This window comes from Emys orbicularis, chromosome 2 (genome assembly GCF_028017835.1).
Source record: "Emys orbicularis isolate rEmyOrb1 chromosome 2, rEmyOrb1.hap1, whole genome shotgun sequence".
NCBI classification, from domain to species: domain Eukaryota; kingdom Metazoa; phylum Chordata; order Testudines; family Emydidae; genus Emys; species Emys orbicularis.
In genome coordinates, this window is record NC_088684.1 from 199,927,069 (window position 1) to 199,945,723 (window position 18,655).

An 18,655-nucleotide genomic window follows, 5' to 3' on the forward strand; every position below is an offset into this window, starting at 1 on the left:
TGACAAAGAACTCAGACACTTACAGCTGTCTATAATCTGAAGTGTGACATTCCTCTCAGAGAGGTGGAAAAGTCATGATTATTTTATTTTGAAAGCTAATTACAGAGTTGCGTTGGAGTTTTAAAATAGATTATATTAAGTCTAAGTAAATAGGCCCCTAATATTTCTTTTAAATTTTTAAAACATTCAATAATTATACTAATATAATCACATAAAAGATTAAAAAGCCACAAAAGCCATAACTGTTGGTGTTATTGTTGAACAGTTAAGGCTTGAGGTAACCTCTCATAGGACCAAATTTTGATCCCCTAAATAAGTGAATACTGAGAAAAATTCCCACTGAAGTAACTCAAATTCCCATTTCTTTCTGATCTCAAATAGTTAGTGGTTGGCTAATGTCCTGAAACATGAGAGTTTGTATCTGTTATAAGTGTTTATCCTATCTGGGAACATTTGGTCAGGCTAACTTCCGCTGAACTCAATGATTATTATTCCGTTTTTATTCAGTACTTTCTCAGGCAAACTCTCACTGACTTAAATGAAAGTTAGCCTGAGTAAATGTTCATGGATTGGATAAACATTTAAAATCTACCCAGATAGGATACAAAATAAGGGACATATAAACCACAAACTACATGGGATTAGGAAGAATCTTTCCCTGTGGGAAGGTAGTCCATAATTGTCCACTATAGGGTTTCTCTGAAGCATCTAGTACTATCTACTGCAGCAGGCAGGATACGTTGGGCTAGATGGGCTGATCCAGTATGGCAGTTTCTGGGATTTGGCTCCAGGATGTTAGTTTTATGGTATTTTTTTTTATTTATCTACTTACATTACTTAATTCCTCTAAAATGTAGAGTCCTGTTTTGTTTTTTTTATAGTTTTACTTAGACTGCAAGCTTTTTGGGGCGGGGGCTGTCTTTTTGTTCTGGATTTGTACAGCGCCTAGCACAATGGGGTACTGGTCCATGACTGGGATTCTTAGACACTACCACAACACTCTACTAATAATAATTTTTAAACAGGAATGATAGTCAAGATGAAGGCGTACTAATATCTAAGGGCAAATTTAGAAAAGTAGAAGCCTCTGTGAGCTCAAAGGACAAGCATGCACAAGCTCCTGTTTACGCACATCTGTGGGCCCGATTCAGAGAAGCGCTGAAACATGTGCTTAAAGTTAAGGATGTGCTGAAGTCCCATTGACTTCAACAGACTTTAAGGATAAGCATAAAGTTAATCACGTGGGTACGTGCTATCATGAAAAGGGATGCTTTCCTGAACTGGGGCCTGTATAGGCAGTTGCCACAATTATGCATGTAAGTTTAAGTAACTGCAAGTACAAATGGATAGCTGGACACCTTACTGCCCTTTTGCACATGCAATTAATAATAATACTTCACTCTTATTTAGCATTTTTTATCTGTAGCTCTCAATCAGCTTTACAAAGGAGGTCAGTATTATTACCCCCACTTTACAGACGTAAAATTGCTTTCAATTACAGGTACACCTGTATGCATGTTTTCCAGGTGAACCTGTGCCTCTCTTCTTTAAACCTTTGGCCCTCAAAGTTTCAAAGCTACGTCTAAACGGTCTATTGGGGTTGTTTCATGGTTTAAAAATCTCCAGTCCTACCCTCTGGTCTCATAGCTTTATGCATTCAAGCAAAGACATACCTGAGAGTGAAAAACTGATCAGTCTCCGACTTCCTTGACCCTGGACCGGATCTTCACTGGTGATGCTTTTAAAAATCTGCTGGAAGAAGGAAAATGGTGAGATAGCTGTCTCCAATGATTCTTGAACAGAAAACTGACTTAATAACTGTTATTCCTGCTGTCGTCATCAACTGAGAATCAATTACATGCCTTCATTAGGAAACTATCGGTCAAAAAAATTTTACCAGTAAAGTACGAAACCAGCCACAAGGGAGCTCCTTTTCACGGAAATGAAAAACTATGGAAGAAATTACTGTAATCTTATATGTGTTTTGTGTTAATAAAAAGAGTACTTCCTCAGTGGAATATCTGTAAACAGTAATTGCTTATTAAACAAAAAATGAATGCAGCTCATAAGGATGGTTATGTTGCCCCTCATTTTAATAGCAAATTCTGAGCTCAACAAAATGAAATGTAAATCTCTGTAGTTCAGTTATTCTAGTGACTCTCCAGCTGACTGCCAGGAACCTGTATTTACATTTACGGGTTACATAAAACATGATTATTAATCCCATGAAAAAAGTAGCAATTATGAAATATTGCGGTGACAAATGTACAGGGGAAGTCTGAAGAAGCAAGAGCTACAGTATATGATCATTTGAGCTTGTTTAATAGACAGAATCTTTAAAAAGTGGGCCCTGTTGGGCTTGACTTTTGGCCAGGATCAGCATGTTTCTTGCACACCGCTGATTTGAATGTGGGAATAACTCTCTCCTTCTCAACCCCATCTATACATTTTAGACAATAGTGGGTTTTTCTTCACGAACCTGAACTGCTCCTGTTTTAATTTTAAAAGATTGTATTTGCTTGAAGTGTGTCAGTGGCAAGTGAGAAGGGAATTGCTCTGTTGCTGACTTTATGCTCAGGGCACAACAGAGTAGTTTGCCAGCTGGTGCTAAAAACGGGGACATTGTCACAGCAAAGAAAATAAATCCTTTACCATCTCTTTCTGGATCAAGCTATGGAAAGCACAGGAGGAAGATATGTGCATGGGGAATCAATCTGCTGACTGGAGGTCTTTAAATATGAGCTGAAAAAACTGGGAGACGTGGGCCCACTGACAGACAAGTAGAGCAGATGGTGGAGTTGAGCTGCTAGCAGGATGGCCCACTGGAAGTGGAGCTGCTAGCAGGTTGGGCCACCGGGCCACTTCTCCTTTGATCTTCAGAATGGTATCTACTCCCCCTTAAATGGCTTCAGCCCTTGGAATGGTATTCAGCGCAGTGGCAGGAGCATGTTCCACACACCATCTAGCTCCTTCACCTTCCTCCAGAGACATACCGGGAATCGGAGTGAAGTGAGTCATAGATTTTAAGGCTAGAAGGGACCATTATAATAATCTAGTCTAACCTCTTGAACAACACAGGCCTTAGAACCGTACTCAGTAATTTCTGCATGTAGCCCATAACTTCTATTTGAGCTCTAGCATATCTTTTAGAAAGACATCCAGACTTGATTTAGACATCTCAAGTGGTGAAGAATCCATCACATCCCTAGGTAAGGTGTTCCATTGCTTAGTTACACTCACTGTTAAAAGTTTGCATCTTATTTCTAGTCTGAATTTGTCTAGCTTCAGCTTCCAAACCCAGGCTTTTATTATGCCATTTTCTACTAGATTAAAGAACTGACTATCAGAAATATCTTCCCCATGAAAATACTTGCAGACCATGATCAAGTCATATTTTTAACCTTCTCTTGGATAAATGGAAACTTTTAACTCTCTCACTATCATGCATGTTTTCCAAACCACATCTTTCTTGTAGCCCTTTTCTGAATGCTTTCCAATTTTTCAACATCCTTCCTGATATATGAATACTAGAACTGGACACATTATTCCAGTAAATGGTCTCGCTAATGCTGTGATACCCCACCCTACTCCTACTTGATGATCCTACCACATTGCATTGGGAGCTCATGTTTGGGCTGGTTATCTAGTGTGACCGCTAAGTCCTTTCCAGTGTCACTACATTCTAGGTTACCATTTCCCTTTTATTTTCTTTGATGTATGGCCTTCCATTTATCTGTGTTACAACTCATGCTGTTTGAATGAGTGCACCTTACCAAGCGATCTAAGTTGGTCTATGTAACTGACTTGTCCCAATCATTATTTAGCATTTCACCAATTTTTGTGTCAGCTGCAAATTTGAATTGATTTTATATTTTCTTCCACATCACTGATAAAGATATTGAATAATACAGGGCTGAGAATACATCCCTGAGGGACCCTACTAGAAACACCCCCACTGGATGACAATTATCCATTTACAATTACTTTTACATATCTATCAGTTAAACCAGTTTTTAAATCCATTAAAGATAGGCTACATTGATTTTGGATAGTCCTTTTTTTTTCTTATCAAATATCATGTGGGTCTAAGACTTCTGTCATGCATTTGACTAAGTATATTAGGACAACAGAGTTACCTTTGTCAACCAAAGACGTAATCTCATCAAAAATGATGCCAAGCTTGTTTGACAAGATCTAATTTTCATAAAACCATTTTTATTTGCATTAATTATGACATCTTCCTTCAATTCTTCACTCATTGCATCCCATAACAGCCTTCCCAGGATCAGTGTCAGACAAACCAGCCAATAGTTATTCGTCTTATCGTGTTTACCCTCAAATATAGGCACAACATTAGGCTTCCCCCCACAATCATCTGGAACTTCCCCAGTGTTCCAAGATTTGTTAAAAATTAACATTAATGATTCCAAGAGCTTCTCAGACAATTCTTTGAATACTCTTGTGTGCAAGTTATGTGGTCCCACAGATTCTAAAAAGTTTAAGTTTTTTAGTTGCTGTTTAACATCCTCTCTAGTTATTGGTGGAATGAAGGTATTTCATTATCTCTGTAAAATATGAATACATCATCCTGCTTCTTTCTACATACAGAACAGAAATATTTAATGAATGCTTCTGCCTTCTCTGCATCATGATAGACCGGGGTCGGCAACCTTCGGCACGTGGACGGTCAACATAAACAAAATGTCTGGCGGCCCGCCAGTGGATTACACTGATGGGCCAAGTGCCGAAGGTTGCTGGCCCCTGTGATAGACAATTTTGTCATCCTTATCTAGTATTGGACCCATACCATTGTTAGGATTTTGTTTGTTCCTGATATATTTAAATATTTTCTTCTTATTGTCCATAATCTTTCTGGACACAGATTTCTCACTGATACCTTTAGCTTCCCTTATCAATTGTCTGCATTTCCTAATTGCTGACTTATACTCATCACTATCAACTTCTCCATTCACTATGTGTCATTTCCCAATACAAAATTTCAATAGAAAAAAAAAGCATTTGCACTGAGGTGTATTTTGCTAGACTGGGGCATGTTAGACATGCAATAAACATAATATTTCCTTTTGATCATCTCATATTTTCCAGGGTCATGAAAGAAAGAAATTAATTGTGATGTCCAAGGATTTTTTTAAAAGGTCAGAAAATACAGTATATTCACACACTGATACATTTAGATCCCAATCTGCAAACACATACTTATGAGAGTAATATTACTCGCATGAATAGTCCCAATGAGTTCAGTAGAACTACTCACATGTGTGACTGTTTGCAGGAACAGGCCCTCACTTATCAGAACTAAATGAGCAACAATATGAAAATTATATCTAAGAAACAGTAGTACTATATAAATGAATTATATACTCCATAGTTTATCCCAATATAAACTTCTGAGATTTGGTACAACAGTCATTTTGATATAGTTTACCTTCTCATCTGTCAAGACATTTTAAATGAACCTGAACATTTTTTTCTAAATGGGTGATATCCACCCCTCTGTGCAGGGACAATAAAAGGACTATTTTGTGGTCTTTAGGTGTTGCATAGTCTTCATGCTGGCCTCTGCACATGGGATAAATACCACCCGATATGAATTGTTTAGTATCACATAGATATACATTGAAAAAAGTACTAGGAAGGTGGGAGGAATACTTTTTTTTTTTTAAGTAGATCTTTCAAGAAGTGAGAATGGAGAGAAAAAACCTAATCCAAAGCATGACTTGATTTAGCTGCTTACATAAACAAAGCTGTGCACACAAGTGCTCTTTTCTCAATTGTTTGGCAAGTCATGTTCTTCTTGTTTGCATTTCTGTCTGACTGAAGGTTATGTTTTCAGAGGACTAAACTGGGCATCTCGGGAACTGAAAACCAACAAGTAAAACATTCCAAGGTCAGTCAAAATTTTGAGGTTAAAAAACATTAACAATATTTTTTAATCATTGCTTTGGCTCAGGTTCACTGTTTCGTACTGCTATGGCAGAAAGAAAGAAAAGTTAAATGCAAAATACAAAATGGGAATTAACTGGCTAGCTGGTAGTACTGCTGAAAAGGATCTGGGGGTTATAGTGGATCACAAATTGAAGATGTCAGTAATATGATGCAATTGTAAAAAAGGTTAATATTATTCTGGAGTGTATTAAGAGGGCTGTTGTATGTAAGACACACAAAGGTAATTGTCCCACTCTTCGTGGCACTGGTGAGGCCTCAGCTGGAGTTCTATGTCCAATTTCTGCATGCCACACTTTAGTAAAGATGTGGACAAATTGGAGAGAGTCCAGAGGAGAGCAACAAAAATGATAAAAGGTTTACAAAATTTGACCTATGAGGAAAGATTAAAAAAAACTGGGTATGTTCAGTCTTGGGAAAAGAAGACTGAGAGGGGCGGGAGGACCTGATACCAGTTTTCCAATATATTAGCGGCTGTTATAATGAGGACTGTGATGAATTGTTCTCCTTGTCCACTGAAGGTAGGACAAGAAGTAATGGGCTTAATCTGCAGCAAGAGAGATTTTGGTTAGATCTAAGGAAAAACTTTCTAACTATAAGGGAAATTAAGCTTTGGAACAGGCTTCCGAGGGAGGCTGTGAAATCCCCATCATTGGAGGTTTTTAAAGAACAGTTTGGACAAACATCTGTCAGGGATGGTCTAGGTGTACTTGATCCTGCCTCGGCACAGGAGGCTGGACTAGATGACCTCTCCAGGTTCCTTCCAGCCCTACATTTCTATGATTCTATGGCCAGATTCTCTCTGGTGCCTCTGTAGTTCTTCTTAGACATTAATAATCTGCTATGAATATATTGAAGATGGAGGTGGAACCACATTTCTTGCTTATGATTGTGTGTGATACTGTTTTGCATTTGCACAGATCTGTCAGCTCATTTAGAGGATACAAAACTCAATGGGAAATATTGCTGAATTTTATGAATTATGAATTTTCCTCTTAAGGGCATATTATTGGACAACATTGTAAGTGGCTATTTAAACTACAGCAGCTGCAAAAGTTCTCAGATCTGGTTTCTGAACTCAACTGAGCTGTAGAGAATAAAATCCAGATGTGGCCTGGAAACCATTTCACAAAGATCCATGAATGACTCTTGTGAGAAGCCAATCCCTTTTCTCCCCATCCTGTTGAATCCCTAATACGGATTCACCAGACCCAAACGGCAACAGCAGGCAATGCTTGTAGGCTACTCTTTTGGGTCTGTGTGTCATTTCCTCCATACATAAGTATGCACATGGACAAATTGTGCAACTGGTTTTCAAGGCAATTGTTTTAAATCAAGATGTCTCAAAGTGACAAATAAAACCTGATGAGTCCAAAAATGTGTCCCATAGCCACCTGCCAGCTCACTCTATCTTAGAGAAATATTTTAGATATAGGAAATAGTTTTCAAAAGCACCTAAGTCACTTAGGAGCCTAAGTTACTATGGGCCACATTTTTAAATCTAAATGTCTAAATACCCTAAAAATCTGGCTCTAAGGAGCCTAAGTCCCACTGAGTTTCTATGGGACCTAAACTTCTTAATGACTTAGGGCCAGATTTTTTAAAGGTATGTAGACATCTAAAGATGCAGCGAGGCACCCAGAGGGATTTTCAAAAGTGCCTAGGTGCCTAATTCTCATTCTAATCAGTGGGAATTAGGCACCTTAGTGCTTTTGAAAACCCCACTAGATGTCTGAATACCTTTGAAAATGTGGCCCTGGAGCACTTTTTAAAATGGTACTTAAATACTTTGGAAAAATTTATCCAACATATCTAGAAACTACAGTGATGGGCGCATTGAAGTTTGATTAAATAGATAGCATAGATATGGCCTGCAGAGAGTAATAATTTTAAAAGGTCAGGGGCCAAGTCCTTAGTTTTTGTTCTCCATTATTCTAGCTGAGAGAGAAAGAGAGCAGATGGGAGTTAGGAGATGCAATGAAGCTAAAAATACATTAAATACTTTCCTAATATTATTCTTCCATGTAACCAAATTCTGTAAACTCCTGGTCTATCACATTAGGGCCCAATCTTTCAGCTCTTACTGAGAAAAAAATTCAAATTACATCAATGGGAGTATTGTCTGAGTAAGGGCTACTGAACTGAGCTCCTAATTACAGACTTCAAAAGCTTTCTAAAATACCTCTTTACAGATCCTTGTGGGATAGGCCCTCATGGTTAGAAATATGGTATTAGCAGTGTAAACTGAAGAAAAGTTTTCCATTTTCATCCCACACACTGATAACAGCATCTCCCTATAGTATTTCCCACACTGCTTTTAGTATGGGCTGGTCTACACTAACACTGTAAATCGATCTAAGTTACGCTAGTTCAGTCATGTAAATTACATAACTGAAGTCGACGTAACCTAGGATGACTTACATCAGTGTCTACACCGCGTTATGTCAACCGGAGACGCTCTCCCATCGACATAGCTTCTGCCTCTCAGGGAGGTGGAGTACAGACATCTACAGGAGAGCGCTCTCCCATTGACTTAGCGTGTCTTCACCAGACCCACTAAATCGACACGACTGCATCGATCGCTACAGTGCCGATTTAGCCGGTAGTGTAGACATGGCCTATATTTTGTATATTGTGTGGCCATCATAGTAATTCTAAAAGACCCATTGGCATGCAGTAGGATTAATATTTATTTGAAACATGACTATATCTATATATACACATATACATCCAGAACTACAAAATAACACGGCATAATATTTTTCCTACACACTCACACCACAGGCCATAATGACTCTAAAGGAAACTGTATGGCATAGCTTATCAGTGTGTAATATACATATCTCTCTAGAGAAACATATTTGGCCCCTAGTTACATGCAGCTAAAGAAACTGTTTTAGCTCAAGTGGAAGAGAGATGTAGTTTTGGTGTTAAACTTGGTGATTCCAAGTTTGATTCCTTCTGACAATTGTAGTGTCTGGATGGAGGCAGTCTGTTGTGTATATATAGTAAGACTGCTACATATAGTGGTCACCATTTACATTGGTCTGTCACATAGCTCAATATTTCTGGACGCATATTTTCAGGAGTCTCTGTTTCAAGCTATGCAGTAGTGTTTTAAGACTATATCAAAGTATTCAACTTCAATATAGCACAAGAAATTACAACAGTAAATCTATGATCTGCTTACTCTTTTCATAAAACAGTTCTGTGCCTTAAGAGCCAAAAACTAGTTACAAAAGTGATAATTACAATAACTTGATTTTCACACCCAAATCCTAATTTTTGTCACAAGTAAAAAGTGCATTTGGTAGTCTTAACTCAATCCCAATTTACACATCTCCAAAAGAAAACAAGAAATAAAATGTGTGATGGCAGGTGAGGGTTGAGATGTATTATTGGCACTGCTGGGTAAGGGGGAAACCTGCCCAACGGCAGCCTGCACTATGCTTGGTTCCCGCTTGTGCTATCTTTCTCCACTTTTCAAGAGCATAAAATTGGCTCACAAATTTAAAATGAAATAAATAAAGCTAAGCTTAAGAGTCTGAATTAAATGGACACAGAAAAGGAAGGAGCTGGAAATGGCACTTTGTCCTCTGCTCACCAGTTTCTATTTGGATCTAACAGTTCATCTGGGATGGACGATCACTGGCTGTTTTGAAAGCCTGACAATGCACAGGCACAGAAGAGTGAGATAAAGGCAGAGTGCCAGACTTCACTGTGAATTTCTTTATTGATATCAGTCTAAGTCAGACCATTACTGTTATTTTAACAGAGCTGTGTTGTAATCAATAAAGTGTACAGGAATCAATAAAGTTCCTTGCCTGACTTCCCTCCCGTAATCCATTTGTTCTGCCTTCTTTTATTTTTCCCTTGCTAATTTCACTGAACTTTTGAAATTAACAGAGTAGTGTACACAGTATCATATGGAGACCAGGTGTGAAGAGGTCTTTCCAGGATAAAAGAAAGTAAGAAGACTTAGGGCTGGTCTTCACTACCCGCCCGGATCGGCGGTAGAAAATCGATCCCCGAATCGACGCGCGTACTTCACCAGCCCATGTAGGAGTAAGCGCCATCGATGGGGGAGCCGCGGCGGTCGATTTGCCGCCGTCCTCACAGCGGGGTAAGTCGGATCAGATACGTCGAATTCAGCTAAACTATTCGCGTAGCTGAATTTGCGTATCTGAAATCGATCCCCCCCCGTAGTGTAGACGTAGCCTCAGTCTCTATGAGTTCAAACGTCAGCTTGTGGCTAACTCTTCAGAGTTAATTTCCTATTAGTAGGTCTCCTGCAAATGGTTGATACTTTCGTCCCCTCCAGGTTTTTTTTTAAAAGGTATGTTATTGGAAAACAAGGTGGACTGGATAAATGTTTTCTTTCTTCCTTACCTGTCAAGCTAGAGCCATGGGAACTGAGGGGTGAATTCTGAAAGAAGCAAATGGGGTGTGTGTGGGGGGGGGTTTGCTTCAGGACTCCCAAAGTCATTGAAAGTATTATGGCTATAATCCCCTGCGCCATTTTGAAAATCTATCCCTAATTAGTGGCAATGATTCAGCTATAACCCTTTCTCTGTTACCCGTCAATGGAATTAATCCATCTCTTGAACGGAACATAGTCCACTTATCCTGCTGGCTTGCTAAGCTGCTGTGCTGGCACTGTAATACTGTTCCATTAGGCGATCCAAAATACTACAGAGCCAACTTCTATATTAGGTAAGGTTTCCTTCTCTAGTAGTTCTCCACAACCAGTTCAACACCCAGAAGGACCATTACCACATACACTCACAATTTTTCCTTGCTTTGATTCCCAACCCCACTCCAGGCTCTATGTTGTGGACATCACCTTTCTAGCTTTGGAAGACTAGCCCTCACCAATGCCCCTGCTCAGTCAGAGAAAGAACATATTGTTTACTGACATGTGGCACTCCTTCCCTGACTCCAAAGGGCTGAGCCTGCTGCTTCTGGTGTCAGATTTTATTTAAGTAAGTTCTGTTTTCAGAAGAGGGAAGATCTTTGTTTCCAAAACCTCCTCTTTCTCAAACCCTAATTTACCATGATAATTTTATTAATTCTTTCACCAGATATCTGCCTAATTATGAACCCTCAAAGCCAGCCTAATTACAGGACACAATTGCTGTTTAGCATCATCATTAAAGTCCTGTAGAAGACAGCTGATTGACTGGTTCACGACAGCAGGGAATTAAATGGTTGCCTGCACAGAGAGGCACGCACAACTCAGTCTCCAAGATGAAAGTATTTTACATTTCTCAGTCTACCCTGGGAGGAAAGAATGGAATTTCAGCGTAACTAGCAGCTAAAAGCAGGAAATTATGGGCACCACTTTAAATTAAAACAGAACTGAGGTAATGTTTCCCATGGAGTTCAACATCTTTTGCCTCCAAGCTATAAACTGTTCAGCTTTTTATAAGGTGTCCGCAGTTCTCTTAACAGACTCCAACCATACTTCAGCAGCCTAAGAAAAATCTTTAACCACAGACCTTGATCTTTCCTTCCTTCTTTGAAACCTGAAATCTATGTATTATTATATAGAAATACACAAGAATACCCAGTGCTTAATTTGTAATGAAAGAGGTGTCGGGGCTCGAGCAATTTTTTTTACTTTCATAACTGATGGGGAAGCCGGGGCTCTGAACTGCCAAGCCCAGAGATACCGGGGCTCTGAACTGCCAAGCCCAGAGATACCGGGGCTCTGAACTGCCAAGCCCAGAGGAGCTGGGGCTCTGAACTGCCAAGCCCTGGCACAAATTAAGTACTGAGAATACCTATGAACACATAGAAGGCTGTGGTTGTGCTTCCTGGGTGGATCACTTCATTGTTTCTAAAAAAACTGCACTGTTTTCTGGATATGAAGCAAACTTTCTAGTGGACTATTTTCTGTGGTACATACAAAAAAGGTGCTTGCCACATACTACAAGCTACTCTATTCATGTGTACCCTTGTGCCTATACAGACCCCCATGAAGTCAATGGTGCTCCACACAGGGGTCAGCAGAGAAGCTTGCTGGATAGGGTCTGTAGTTTAGAAAAATGTTGCAGGCAGATTTTTTAAATGATATATGTATAATTGTGTTTATAAAATTTTGTTATTCCTTAGAATTTTAAAGGGACCTACCACTGCTAACACCATTTTATAACACAGGCTTTAGCAAAGTTTCCTGTCACAGTTTCATAATTACATTGTTCCATCCTCACTATCAAGAAAAAAAAAGCGTGTTAGACCAGGAATGGCCCTAACCACGCCAGACAACTGTGCACTGGAGTAGTTATATTTGTAAACCAGATCCTCCACTCAGGACAAGGAGCTCTTGGAGTAGCTGGCAATGAGGGATTCAAAGGCAGCTCTAAGCCACCTTTCGGACTCCTCGATTCTGGCTACTCTGCACTGAGACAGTCTCCCAGCACAAGTCAGAACACTTCAAAGGGTGCTCCATCTTGTGCCAGTTGCTGACAAACCCAACAGGTCATCCAAGGACTACCAATGCACAGGGATCCCCTTTCCCAGTTGCAGGGAAGTAGGAGCTCTAGGCTATCCAAGGATGCCACTGTACAGTAGAGGGCCCCTGGGGCTAACTATCCTGGCTTAAGGGCAGCTTTACATCAGGAATGCAGTGTAAACCTGCCTTAATGCAAGGCAGCATCTGGTCCATAAAGCAAAGAGGCCATTGGGCCACATCTACACACTGTTTTCAACCAGTTTTAGCAAGAACTCTTTAATATCAATAATTGTTTATTAAAACGTATTCTCCGGGAATATGCTAACATGGTGCCCACTGCTGCTGAAGTCAGTGGGAGTTTTGCCATTGACTTCCATTAGAGGAGGATCAAGCCCATGGTTTGAAAAAGCTGGAGGGTAAGATAGGGCTAATGGGCAATTGCTCACAGCCAATAATTCTGCCTGTCTCCATAGACTGTCTTCATAGACTGTAAATGCAACTTCTCGGGTCAATTGGTTTTTCTTCTTTTTGATCATTTAAAGGAGCTTCTGATTTAAACCAGTGTCTAGCTATAGCTAATGTCAGAAATTCCTCTTCATGACATTTGTGGGTTCTGTTATTGCTGCTGCAATTTTCTCATTCTTGTTTTAAATCTAAGTTGAGTACTTGCATTGTCATTTTTAAGTCTGCTGTCTTACTGATAATAATAAGATCATAATACATGTGGAGAAGGACTCTGTAAATTAATAATGTTTGACCAATTCATTGGGTAAAGGCTATTTCTCAACTGCATTCTGTGCTCAGGATGGAGGGTGGGTTGAAAGGGGTCATATAGTCAGCAAAACCCATGCCAAAATAACCATACACAAAAACAACTAATTGTTTTAATCAAGCTGGATCACTGAAAGGCACATTTCAAGCACTGTCTAACCAAAGTTGCTGCTCCCAGATTATAACAGACCTCCCACTTTTTGCAGGCCACTTTACGAAGTGACTGCATTATGTTCAGAAATGGGCTTTCACATGCCCTGATCTATTCAGGTGGGTGGCAATATATTTTCCTTGTTTTGGCCGAAATTAGTTAACTATCTTGGCCTTCAGAGGTAAAGTAGATATTTACATTGAAGTGCTGCTGAGGTGTTGTGGAAACCCTGGAAACATATTCTACACAGAAAAGGATTCAACTTATAGATTTATATACTTTCTATATTTTTCTCTCCCTGGTGTTTATGTATGTGTGTTTGGTTTTTAATTGTTATTACTGGCGATGTTTACATGAAAAGGGGATTTTGGTTTATTAGGAGGTTCTGCGATTTATCTGCCACTTAATGTTACAATCCAGGGCGATACCACAATTTTTTGCTGTGGAGATGATTATGACATCACTAACAGAGTCTTGTGACTTCAGGTGTGACAAAGACAAGATAAGAAAAGAAAAAAGTTACAGCGCTCAAAGTCACACACTATCCATTTGGCCACAACAAATCCTCCTTCTATATCCTCTCTAACCCATATTTGCATCTATCTGATAACTAATTTATTTATTATTTTATTCATAGGATTTTCTCTGGCACTCAGCACCATAGTCTGAGCACTTCACATATATAAATGAATGTATCCTCTCAAAACTACTAGGCAGTATTGAAGAATTATTATCCCTTTTTCTCATAGATTAATGGCTAGATTGTGATGGTCCATGGAGCTGTTTACTCTTCATTGTGCACCTGTCCAGCGTGGCATGGCTGGCAAGTGCAAGGGGAGGGAGGAGACCTGGCTCCTTCCATTCCCTGCTGCCTCCCCTTCCCACAGCCAGTTGCAAGCTGAGCAGAGATGTGAAAGGGATCTAACGTCCCCTTAGTCTCCTGTGTGGCCAACTAAGGGCTATGACAAGTTAGCCATCTGACTTGCTCAAGGCCATACAGAAAGCAGGTCTTCTGAGACTCAACCCAGTGACTTACCCACCAAGCCCATTCTCCTTCTTCAATTAACACCATGTTTGGCTAAACACCTACAGTGGCTTTACCTCCAGTTGCTGTACGGTAGTCATTAACCCTCTAAATTACATCATGTGAGGAGCAGATTAACTCATACGAAAAAACCCATCCTGCAGTCATTCAGATGTAACTTGGCATAAAAATGAGGGAAGAGTAAAAGTATATGACACGTCAGGGTCTAATATGGGCCAAGAAAAAGAGGGGCAACCTGGTCACATCTATGGACAGTAGAAGCTATATGTAGAATTCCAGAGGCAGTGATAGGGTTTTAAGCTGAATAGGATCTATTTTCTTACTGCCTTTCCCTGGAGTAGACCTGCACAGCTGTACAAAACAAGTGTACAATAAAATGTTGCCACGCTGGTTTGTTAGTATTTTACACCCACTTTGCACTGGCGACAACGACTCCCCAAGGCATAAGACAGGGGGAATCAGGCCCAGGGTTTGAACAGCAGAAGGTTAAAATACTGGCCCACGCGGTGGCTTGTACAGAACAAAAGTTTGATGCTGAACTCTTGGGGCCTCAGATACCAGTACAGGCCATACTAAACACACATTGATTTAGATATTCAGGGACAAATTTTGCGCTCTGTTACACTGCTGTAAATCCATTCAAAATTCGGTGGGAGGGGAAATCCATGACAGGGATCAGCTTGTCACACTCCAAAAGAAGGGACCTTTGGGTGAGAACACCTTGCAGTCAGTCCTGGTGAGTTCAGTCCCAGGAACTGCCAACAAGTGCTTACTGGCCAGAACTGGTGATGGTTAGAGGTCATCTTCAGGTAACTGGACACAGATCTTTCAGGGGCTAAAAATTACCACCAATATCTCTTCCCTTTGAACCCCAAAGTGGCCAGAAGTATCAAAGCAGAGACTGGAGGGCAGACACTATGTTATCACAAAGAAGCGCCCCATTACGGAGGCAGGAAATTGCATTATGCACCAGTTGGAGCTTCTTGCCAGTCTTCAAGAGCAGGTATAGGAACACCACATTACTTTAGTCTAGCACGGAGGGGATAAAGATGTGGATGACTAACGTCCATATTAGTGAGAAATGATCACAGGCTGCTGGTGAGCTGTAGAGGAAAGGCATGATAGGCCACTACTGCTACCGAATACCCTAGGAGGAACAATGGACACAATACTCCTTTAATGCTGCACAGCATTATGGGAAAAAGCAGGCCAATCAATGATGCAGACATCACTTCTGCTTATTCTTCTAACTGCATTCCTCCAAATATTAATACACCCATCTTGACTGGGTGAGTCATAACCAATTTGCTTTCACCCAGATCCCTACCTTAATCAGACTTGAGGAGACCAGGGAGACTGTAGAATCTAGTTTGATAAAAGGAGACAGAACTGATAACCTTGCTCCTTCCAAATGTCTTACAATCTTCCGTAATAGCTCATACAGACCTGGAGGACAACACAAGCATAATCTTCCAACAAATGCCACTACTGAGGAAAACTCTGAAGAAGAAAAATCTGTATTTTCCTTTTATGTTTTCTACCAGCTGGTAATTAAAGCTGCCCTTCTTCATACTTACAGTTTCTACTCTAACATTCACATATTTTTACAGACACACCAGATGGATAAGACACCGTTTGTCCCATTTCAAGAAGCCCATGGAGGTTCCTTTTAAAGAAGCAGCTATGCTTCCTATTTGTAGGCTTTTCCTATCAGCATCGACTGTTTTCTTACCAAAGTTTCTAAACCCTGAGCACTGCTTTCCAATTCTGAGAGTGCTGCCTACCGCAGCCCATCTCGACTGTGGATAATTCCACAGTGAAATGGGCATTGGGAAAGAGTCTTCATAATGCCAAATGCCATCTAAAGGAACTTGATAAAAACAGAAGGGGGCAAATTCATCTTTGGTTGTGACTACAATGGGTGTTATACGAAGGATGAATTTGGCCCAAGGACTCCAAAGAGAGACCTTTTCACAGTGACCCAATCTCCTCTAGCAAGTCAGTTTGCTGAAGTAACCTAAGTATCACTGAACCCCTCAGGAAGCATTTGACATGCTGAATATCAGAAGCAAGAGTGCTTTGAATGAAGAGTCATTAAGTGTGACAGTGGGAAAAAGAAATGTCAGATATAGGCATGAGTCCTGTCTTTGCTGAGAAAGCATTAGCTGCAGAGTGCATGATGATTTACTTCTTGTATATGTTATTAACTAAATTACAACTTATCAGGTATGTGAATGTTTTTCATTGTATGTATCAGTTTCAATGTAAAGGCATGTTTCAAACCTTTCAGGGAAACCTGTGAAACTGCCCTAGAGGAACATAACATAGTGCCCTAGAGAATACACTTGCATCCTACATCATAGCCACCATCCACCCAGCCCCTCACAGCATTGTCAAAACCATTTCTTAATCAACAGGAGAGGCACTAAGGAGCAATGTGATTCCTTCCTTCCTCTCCCAAGAGCTAAGTCTGCCTGGGCAGTGCGGCCAGCCTGGGGAGTGAGAGACAAAGAATGGCTATTGAATCTGGGGGTGAAATTGAAGCCAAAAGGACTTTTGCCATTGACATCAATGTGGTTTTAACCTCTTCCATGCAGTAGTGTAGAGCACTAAGCAGCAGCCACTGGGAAGCCCAAGCTGTCTTACAAATACCTATATATTAATGGTACATGGATCACAGTAACAGGAACTTGCTGTTATAAGAGCAGAGTTTGGTAGCTTTCCCCACCCCTCTTGCTGCTTTATTCATTCCTCAGCCCCAATGGAACAATCAGACAGCAGGAGGGAAAAGCTCTAAAAGTCAGAGCATTTTGTCTGTGGCAGCAGCTCCAGAAGGCCTCCTGGCTTTCCAAGCACTGCAGAGGGAAGACTCATGCCCAAGAAGCAGAGAACTGAAGAAAGGGAAGGGAGAAGAGGACTGGAAAGGGGGAAGAAGAGAGAAAGGAAAAAAAGAAAAGAGCGGAAGAGAAAAGACAGGAATGTGTGGGAGAAGAGTAGAGAAAGGGAACAGGATAGAGGAAGTTGGGGTCTGTGCCGTGAGAATATGATTCTCTTCCAACATTTTTAATTTTCCCATCTATAGGAATATGCGAAGAAATTCCTCTCACCTCTGATGCCCCAGTTCTCGAAAAGTCCTGCTCCACATTAGTGAATAAAACTTTGCTAGAACCATTTGCTAAGAACAACATTTTAAAAACACAACTGTAGCTAGCATGGGTTATATCCCATTGTGGTCACAGCCACAGAGGGAAGCATGTCCACAGCTGGTGTTTAGGCAAGGGTTTTCTTTGTGGTGTTGGCATCTGCAGTTTTTTTGGTACGTAGGCGTAGCTGTTCTGAATGGTATGCCATAGATTAGAGCGTTAAATCAGCAGCACAGTGCTAAATGTTAGTAACACTCAAAACCTTTCACCTCTGGGATCACTGTCACAGTTCAGCTCAAGCCCACTGGACCCAATGCCATAAACTCACTGTAAATTTGTACCTGACATGATTTAACCTGTTATGAGTTTTGTGACCTCAGGTCAATTTTTACAACTGCCCAAGGTCATTCAGAAAATTGAAACGAAGCTGGTGGATTCAGAAGAATGACACAGGCCCTGCTTGACATCATTTATATTTAGACCCACTGTACACCCCCTTACATTGCAGGAGAGGTATACAGGGGCCTAGTGTAAATGAGAATGAGGCCTATTGAATTAAAAGGAAGCAATGTGGAAAGGGCTGAGTTGCTTTCAATCATATTTTACATTACACAAATAATACTGGCTCTTCAGCCTCCTCTTAAACTGGAGATTCCAAGCAAGGAGGAACTTTGGGCTTTTGATACATTTAGAAATTCTTAGTTAAGAGCTGGGACAGACGGACAGATATTCAGTGAAAGGGGTAAAAAAAGTTTCCCCAAGAGATCCAAGAATTAAAAATGCACAAAGAATTCAAAGCTTCTATTATGCTTACATACTTTGCTGACGTGAAACACACTGACCTACATTAATTCCCCACTTGAGCATCTTCTGCTCTTAATCTTCCATTCAGTAAGTAATGATTACTGGAAAATAGATTTAGAAAAATACTCAATATTATATAACTATCACAAAAACTATGTTAAGTGAACATGAAGACTATACAGAGCAGGACTTAGAAGTAAAGATATGCTAAACAAATGGATGTCTATACATCCAATGCCCTGGCTCCTGGTGCATATGCATTACGATACATTCTTTAATTACATGATCACATATTTCCCCTCCCAAATATAACATATTATTTT

General features: G+C 40.3%; 1 protein-coding gene across 1 annotated transcript in view; it reads right to left on the bottom strand.

The window, feature by feature from the left end:
- Positions 1-18,655, bottom strand: part of HECW1 (HECT, C2 and WW domain containing E3 ubiquitin protein ligase 1) — a 283,590-nt gene that overhangs the window by 150,127 nt on the left and 114,808 nt on the right. Inside the window, exon 4 of the mRNA XM_065398899.1 lies at positions 1,674-1,749. Coding sequence (XP_065254971.1) covers positions 1,674-1,749 — 76 coding nt within the window. The remainder of the gene's footprint in view (positions 1-1,673; positions 1,750-18,655) is intronic.